The 8,475-nt window shown below is 43.2% G+C and overlaps 1 protein-coding gene across 6 annotated transcripts in view; it reads left to right on the forward strand.

Moving 5' to 3' along the window:
* triob (trio Rho guanine nucleotide exchange factor b) overlaps positions 1 to 7,952 on the forward strand; it is a 97,569-nt gene extending 89,617 nt beyond the window's left edge. For 3 of the 6 annotated variants that reach the window (XM_008432167.2, XM_017309559.1, XM_017309558.1), the window contains 2 exons: positions 479 to 763; positions 2,171 to 2,263. In XM_008432167.2, coding sequence (XP_008430389.1) covers positions 479 to 763; positions 2,171 to 2,178 — 293 coding nt within the window. In that variant the 3' untranslated portion in view covers positions 2,179 to 2,263. Of the gene's footprint in view, positions 1 to 478; positions 1,339 to 2,170; positions 2,428 to 2,859; positions 2,990 to 3,108; positions 3,137 to 3,223; positions 3,387 to 3,470; positions 3,593 to 3,703; positions 3,780 to 3,887; positions 4,089 to 4,182; positions 4,322 to 4,510; positions 4,698 to 5,240 lie in introns of those variants that run through there. The other 3 variants (XM_008432160.2, XM_017309557.1, XM_008432168.2) reach the window with 3 other exon arrangements.
* The last annotated feature ends 523 nt before the right edge of the window (positions 7,953 to 8,475 follow it).

Here is an 8,475-nt window from a genome sequence, read left to right on the forward strand (position 1 = left end):
AATTTTCTGATTCTTATGTACAAAAAATATGTATACTCGGAGCTACTGCAGCGCCTTTGTCTGTTTTATTGTGATTGTATAAAAAATACATGGTTTTATAAAAATCGGGGGAAAAAAGTGTGTGATAATATTTGTGTTAGAATGCCTTAGTGAAAGTCTGATACTAATTTTCATCTTAAAATCCAAGTCAATAAAGGTATTTAGTTACAGTTTATTTCTTTTGTGCTGTACACCATTAAGCTCCCATTGGCTTATAATTCACTCAAACATCTCAAGCTTTTCAGAATGTATCTGTTAAAAATGGGGAAAACCATTTGTCCTTTTTCCTACTATGCCACAGTTGTGCAATACTTTTTTTGTCACACAATAGTTCAATAAAATATCTGAAAGAGTGACACTGTAAAAAAAAAGAAGAAAACTTTCAAAATGCACTTAACGACATGAGAAAAAAAAAATATTATTTTTTTTTGTCCCACAGCTTTAACGTCACCCATAGAGTACCAGAGGAACCACGTGGGAGGTGGAGGACCCCCCAGCAGTAGCAGCAGCAGTACAGGAGGTAGCAGCACCAACAGCACCTCCAGCATGGGAGGAGGAGGTGGAGGTGGAGGAGGCGGAGGCTCTGGAGGATCAGGGGGCAACTCCTCCTCCCTGTGCGGCCCTCGCTCCCGCCCGTCTCGTATCCCACAGCCATCCTCACGGCTCCCCCAGCCCGTTCACCACCACCACCCCCCGGGCCCCGAGGGGCCTGACAGATCAGCAGGTATGTGGTCCCCCAGCCACCCGTCCCTTCCCTCTTACCCGTATTCAGACAGCCCAACTAATGGAGAGCTGCTGTCCTCTGAGGTGTTCACTCTGAAGAGGTCGGACAGTTCGCAAGGGAATAACTATAATAACAGTAACAGGCCAGCAGATAACACGGACGGGGGTCTGAGACAAACTTTTGGGGCGTACGAGGAAACCCAGGCACATCAAAAAACTGCAGTGCCACAGATGCCAGTGGCTCCTCTGAGTTTTTCCCTCAGAAGCCCTCGAGTTGGGACAGTTTCCCCGCATATATCCCCTCAAACCCCTGGAGGAGGAAAGGAACCGTTCGTCCCTTCAAGCCCAGCACATAAAGGGAATCCTTTCTGGGCTGTCGTTCCCCCCATGCCTCCCTCTCCAGCCGGCAGGCCCGGTTCCTTCTCCTTCCCCAGTGACAATAGCGGTGGTGGGGACTCCCTGGGCAGAGGAATGCCGCCTTTCCTCCGCAACTCCGGCCACAGTAAGGAAACAGACAGAATGAGCACCTGCTCCTCCACCAGTGAGCAGTCGGTAACATCCACCCAGAGCAACGGGGTAAGACGTCAAGACGAGGTCACGACTCTTAAGGAGCCTCGGCGCTCCTCACTAGTCACTAACCACTTCCTAACTTACTGACTGGCTTTCAACCAGCCACCCTGCTGCTGGCTCTGAGAATGGCTTCTACATGCAACTACAACTACAACTACTGAAACACTGACAGGAGATTAACATCTACCGACCGGCGTGTACTAACTTCACTGACAGCGGTAGTGGAGAATACTTGGTGCTCTCCTTGAGTTTACTAACAGATCTGACTCACAGGGCTCCTGTCGTATCTGCTTTGTGAGACGCTCTCTCTGCACTCGGTGTTTGCTTTTCAACTGTGATTTTCCGACACTTCTCAGAGGGCGCAAAGCAACACTTTTTCTCTCTTTCTTCTGTGTGACAAGCGACAACCAATGATCTGACTGATCAGGGAGCTGTCGGACAGCACATCTGCAACGACTCTGTTTTTCTCATCGTCTCTTCTGTATCCAACCCTTCTTTTTGTCAATTTAGTTTTTATTCCTGGAGTGCAAAAAACATTTCAACATTTCAGCGCCTCTCACTTGAGGATCACCACTTCTGTGTCACGATTTGTCGAACCTCACTTTGAATGATAACATCCGTGCAATTGCAAGATTGTATTTTTTTTTTTTGGGAAAAAAAAAAGGGATTTTGCAATGCTTTTGTAGCCGCATGCATTCAATAAACTGTTTCCATCAATAAAAATCACACATTCGATGGCTTATTGACCAACTTTCCTTTGACGAATGTTTTAATTTCAACATCGTTTACTTTCAGGAGTGTTTAGTTGTGCGCTAAGTTCCACGATCCTCTTCTCCAGCAGAGTGAAAGCAGTAGCAGCAGCAGCAGTGTGTCCACCATGTTGGTGACTCAGGACTATGTGGCGGTGAAGGAGGATGAGATCAGCGTGGTGCAGGGTGAGGTGGTCCAAATGCTCGCCAGCAACCAGCAGAACATGTTCTTGGTGTACCGGGCCGCCAACGAGCACTCCCCAGCGGCTGAAGGCTGGATCCCTGGCTACGTGTTGGGACATACCTCATCCTCCACCACACCCGACCTCCCTGAAGGAACCATCAAGTAAGAGATTGTTTTGTTCGTTTGGTATAAATAGCACCTGACGAGTGACGCACCAATCAGAATTTCGTGGCCATTTTCTCCAAGGTTTCATACTGATTTGTAATCATGTCTGAATAAATAAATACTAAGTGAAATACAAAATTTGAATTACTGAGATTAGGCAACAGTATCACAGCATTTCTCTGCTACATTCAGGGCAGTCGGCAAATACTTTCTTTGTAATAATGCTTATCTAAAAAAAAATTCTCCAAATCTAAAAATTGCCAGCTTTGAGTCTTTTCTCAGATATACTTTCACATTGCGAGGTTTTTTCTTTTGTTTTGTTTTGTCATGGCAACCAATAGCTCTACTTGTGACAGCCTATTAATCAAACACCTTTTCAAATCTTTAAAATAAAAACATTTTCAACATTGTCTCCTTTTTTTGGCGTAGAAAATCCCTGTCATGGCACACTGCGCTGCGTATCCGTCGAAAGTCTGAAAAAAGAGATAAAGATGGCAGAAAATTGGAAAACGGCTACCGCAAGTCCCAGGACGGCCTGGCTAACAAGGTTTCTGTCAAGGTAGGAAGCAGAAGGAGATCCATGGTGCTCGAATCAATTCACTCTGTGCCACTGTTTTTTTCTTTTTTTTGTTTTTTTGTTTGTTTTTTTTTAACTCAATCTATCTCCTTTCCCTTCAGCTTCTGAATCCCAACTTCATCTACGATGGTAAGCTGATTTAATTCAATCCGTTTATAAAAAATGAATAGATAAAGGTAACACAAAATACGAAAACCTCCTCTTGTTTTCATGCAGCCCCCCCGGAGTTCCTCATCCCTCTCAGCGACGCGTCATGTGAGAGCGGCGACAGCGTCACCCTGAGGTGTAAGGTGTGTGGCCGACCTCGCGCCGCTGTCTCATGGCGTGGACCCGACAATAGCATTCTGAGCAACAACGGACACTACAGCGTCACGTACAGGTATGACCCCGCCTCAGGTCAGCGTGTTCTGATGTCCGAATCGTGCCTCACGCTCTGCCGCCCTTTGACTCTGGGTCACTGCAGTGAAACAGGAGAGGCGTCCCTGCATGTCCTGCGAGTGTCTGTGGAGGACAGCGGCGTCTACACGTGTGTGGCCACCAACGTAGCAGGCACCGTCACCTCCTCCGCCTGCCTCACGGTGTCAGGTGAGACTTGCGTCGTGGTTCAATGTTTCACCTGTTTTTTTTTGGGGGGGGGGGGTTACAGTGTTTCGTAACTGACAGAGTCTAAAAATTGTATGTGAATGTCTTCTGCAGCTCCTAATAACGGCAGCGAAGACATCTGGAAAAGTAGCTTTGAGTCTTACTTCACAGAGATCACTGAGCTTGGAAGGTAAGCCTGCATCGCGGCCTATTCCGCCACATCAAAGTCAATGCAAACTTCTCGTTAAACATCGCAGTGACTCTCCTCTTTGTTTTTTTTTGTATGTTTTTTTCCCAGGGGGCGATTCTCGGTGACCAAGCGGTGTGACCAGAGAGGCAGTAAACGCACCATCGCAGCAAAACACGTCAACAAGAAGCTGCTGTGTCGAGAGCAGGTGCTGCAGGAGATCCGACTCCTCCAGACTCTGGACCATCCAAACCTGGTCAGACTGCTGGACACCTACGAGACAGCCCACAGCTACGTCCTTGTACTGGAGATGTAAGTACTGTGGATTTACCCTTGCTTAACGTGTAAGCTGATGATAATGTGACCGATGACGTGTTTGGTTTTGGGGGTTTTTTTCCGCTGTCAGGGCTGACCAGGGTCGCTTCCTGGACTACATCGTGAGCTGGGGAAACCTGACTGAGGAGAAGGTGGCTTTATACCTCCGAGATATCCTCGAAGCTCTCCAGTACTTGCACGGCTGGAAGGTAGCACACCTTGATCTCAAAGTAAGCGGACGATCATTACTTTACTTGCACATTTCAAAAGTTTTTTTCTTCTTTTTTTTTTTTTTTTTCATACCCATAAACTAGTCATAAGTATATATATATATAAGAAACACTATAACATATTTCAAAGCTGGCAAAAATCCTCCTGCTGTTAAGGATTTACTCTGATCCTTCCTTCCCCTATTGCAGCCTGAAAACATCGTGGTGGAGCAGGTGTGCTCCCAGCCGGTGATCAAGCTGACTGATTTTGGTGACGCTGTTCAACTGGACCCTCATTCCTCTCACATCCATCCTCTGCTGGGGAGCCCGGAGTTCTCTGCGCCTGAGCTGGTCCTGGGTCAGCCTGTCTCTCTGACGTCTGACCTCTGGAGCTTAGGTCAGTAGACGCGTTCAACCGAGGATATAATTTAGTTCCTTTAGTTCCCCCTTACATATATCATAGTTGACTAATTTCTGCAATGATGTGGCTTTAGCACACACAGGACAACTTATTAGAATAAGCATTTGCATGTTGAGATGGAAATTTTTAACTAGTTATTTTTCCTGTTGTTTCCAGTATGTTTGCTCTGAAAGAAAGAAAGATTTCTGTATTCAGTTAAATTCAGTGTATTAAATTTTGTGAGCTCAAAATAACTGTTGCCTCAACGTACTTTACAAAAAAAAATAAAAATATCAAAATTCCACACAATTAATAATTTTTTTATTTCATTTCAATTTTTACAAGGTGTACCATTATCACAATGTTCACCAATATTACTACATACAACAAAAGTCTTTTGTTTACATTCAATTTAAAGGAATTGCAATTATTCCTTAGCATGCTTTGTGCATCAAATTGAATAAAACAGTGCAATTAATTTAAGGCAAATTTCTTTGCAAGAAACTGTTAGCATTCGCCTATCTACCGAATGTTTTGCAGGCGTGGTGACCTACGTTCTCCTGAGCGGCGCCTCTCCCTTCCTGGACGAAAGCCTGGAGGAGACGTGTTTGAACATCTGTCGGCTGGACTTCAGCTTCCCCGAGGACTACTTCCAGGGCGTGACCACAGAAGCCAAGGACTTTGTCTGCCTGCTGCTCCAGGGCGAGCTGGAGCGACGGCCCTCTGCTGGGTTCTGCCTGCAGTACCCGTGGCTCCAGCCCCGGGGCGTAGCCAGCGGCGGGTATGGCCACGTGAATCACACGCAGCCTCCATCGCCGAGTCACTACGGCACATATCTGGACACCTCCAGGCTCATCTCCTTCATCGAGCGGCGGAAACACCAGAACGACGTCCGGCCCGTTGGCGCCATTCAGGCCTTCCTCCACAGCCGACTTTACAACCACACCTGACAGAGCGGTCAAATTTGATAGAGGACCACCAGGGGGGCCAGTCCATTATGAACTCTTTCTCCTTCACTAAAGCCACAGAAGTCCTGCTGCTGCTGCTGCTGACTGACTGACTGACTGATAAACTCCCACAGCCTATTCTTACTTTGGCATATTTTCACTATGCCGGCACAACAAATGACCTGACGGAATCGATTTGAGATTTCAAAAAAAAAAAAAAAAAAAACACAGAAAGACACAAGCTTTCTGAGCGAGCTGACGTGAGACGAGTGGACCTCACGTTTGGACAGTGTTAAAGAAAATAGAGTACTGTATATTAAGAACAATTCAGGCTGCTTTCGGTTAAACTAAAGAGGACTTTTTTTTGTATCAAGAGATTACTTTTTGTAAATGAAATCGTGTACAGTCGGGGAAAATGGAGAACTGTCTTAATTCGGCGATTTTTGGAAAACTTAAGCAAGAAGGGGAATGCGACGCGAAGGGTCTTGTCGGTTCTGACGCAAGATAGAAACTACCAAAATCCTGTTTTCCAGAGATACGTTAAAGCTACCGTTTGTGCAATAGTTTTTGCTTATCTTTATCACCCAGTCTTTTCGGATTGTAACCTAGACAAGAACACAACTTGAACAAGCGTTATAGTCAGTGAAGCTTTCCTGAATCTCCAGCTGCATCCGCCTTAGTTGTAAATAATCTTTTTCCTGCTTTAAAAGGTTGTCCCTTTTTGTCCTCCACCCTCCCCCGCAGTCCATCAAGAGTTTATCTCAAATGAATTTACAACAAAACAAACAAACTAATAAAATAAATAAAAACGCTATTTTGTGTGCAGAGCTGTGGTGAGTCCTTGCAGGACTCTAAATGGTGGCTGGATCCTCACGTTGAACAGAGACAGCTGCTAGAAAATGCACTCGTTGTTCTGCATCAGTTCTCATGTGCAATGTTGCAGCTTTACCATGTATGCAACTATTTATGAAGACTTGTGTTGTAGCCGTATTCTTAAAAAAAAAAAAAAAAAAAAAGGCATGTGTGTACCTGGTACTGCAATAGATGTCTGTATTGTGTTAACTCTTATGTATTAAGTTCAGTATTAATATCTGCAAAACCTCCTAGACAAAAAAGAGGGATTTCAGAAATAATGTATAGAGAAATGTATCTATGAAATACGGACACTTATGCTTTCATTTTGTCCTTGTAATGTTTTCTGTTTTTATTATTATTATTATCATTATTATTTTCTGTAACTATACCAAAGTTGACTATGCTTTGTTTCTCTGCAGTTTTATGTCCTTTTTTTAATTTCAAATTATTCATGTTAAGTTATATCGGTCCACACTGAAATGTGAGTGTTTACAAAAGTTCGGTGTGGATTTATTTATTCTTAAAGTAAAGAGGTATTGTTTTGTGATTTTTTTTTTTGCTGAAAACAGATTTCACCTGTCTGATTTCAAGCTGTGCACAAAATAGTTTGCTGTGAGTTTGTTCTCTCTGGAGTAAAATTTCTTTCCTCGTTTTCAATATTTTATTTTATTTTTTTGCATTCCCATTCAACTTTATAGAAACTTTTTTTTACATCATCAGCAAGCAATAGGTCAAGCAAAAAAATGCTCTGCATTACAGATTTTAGATAAAAACTTTTTTTTCCCTTTTGAATTTACCCCTAATGCCAGTTTTTTTGGTTTTTCAAATTATTTAACATCTTTGGGTGTGGATGTCATGGAGAACTTTATTTTCAAAAGTGCCAGGTGAGTGAGAGAACCTTAGAATGATGGAGAGACTAAAAAAAGTGAATCGCTTATCGTCACATTTGAAGGTCGTGAGCGTTACTGTCAGATCATTTGCTTTACTGTAAAAATAAGTTGACACTTGTTGGTCTGTGGAGTCTCTCATTTTGTGTGACTTTTTTTTTTTCTTCTTTTTTTCTTTTTATTTATACGCGTCGGTCGCGGTTTCTTAAACATGTGCTTGTTACTCACTTCAATCAGATTCTCTCAAAGCCACCTCACCGGAGGACCTGACTGAAGTACTGAAGAGCCTTTGAGAAACAAAGTCAACTTTTAATGTAAAGTTGTACAGAGAGGGTCGGGCGGTTTGCCCGGCGCCCGGGATGTAAACCTGTCATATTTTGAATACACCTACAAACAAGACTGCAGCAATGTCATCTTGAATGTCTCACTATGACTCATTTTTACTTTTGCATGTATATTTCTTTGTACAGAAGATTGTGTTTACATGTAACAAACCGTACGCGTTGTAAATAATTTTATTTTGTCCTCTTGTTATTTTGCCATTAAATGTACAAGGAAACCGACGGGATGTTGCTGTAGTCTCAGATTCACACCCACATGAGGAAACGTCTGGCTCGTCCTGAAACTACAGTTATTTCTTTTTAGGTTCTCATGACCTTTGGGGTGAGGGGAGTACGGGGAGTAGGAGGGGAGGGCTTAAGGCGACACAGTGAGGTATTACTGGAATAACTAGAAAGCGAGGGGAAACCCTGAAGAGGCTGTCGAAGTGAATGGGACCGCTAATTGATTGAACAATTGCTTTGTTTTAAAGTCAGATCAAAAGCAGTAATTTCAAAAGCTTTTTTTTTTTATATTTGTTTTCTTTTTTTATTATTATTTCACATCGCATCCGCAGAATGGTTTCAGTTTTTGTTACACTGAAAATACAAACTTCAACTGATTTTATGTGAAAGAAAACCAAAAGAAAACAGAGCCTCATTTTGAAGTGGAAGTAAAAAGGATAAATGGTTTTGGTCAATTTTAATAGATAAATACCATTTGCTCTGAGTTCCAAGGTGAGCCCTCTGCTCTGTTTAAAATCCTTTG

The sequence above is a fragment of the Poecilia reticulata genome, linkage group LG16 (assembly GCF_000633615.1).
Source record: "Poecilia reticulata strain Guanapo linkage group LG16, Guppy_female_1.0+MT, whole genome shotgun sequence".
NCBI lineage: Eukaryota > Metazoa > Chordata > Actinopteri > Cyprinodontiformes > Poeciliidae > Poecilia > Poecilia reticulata.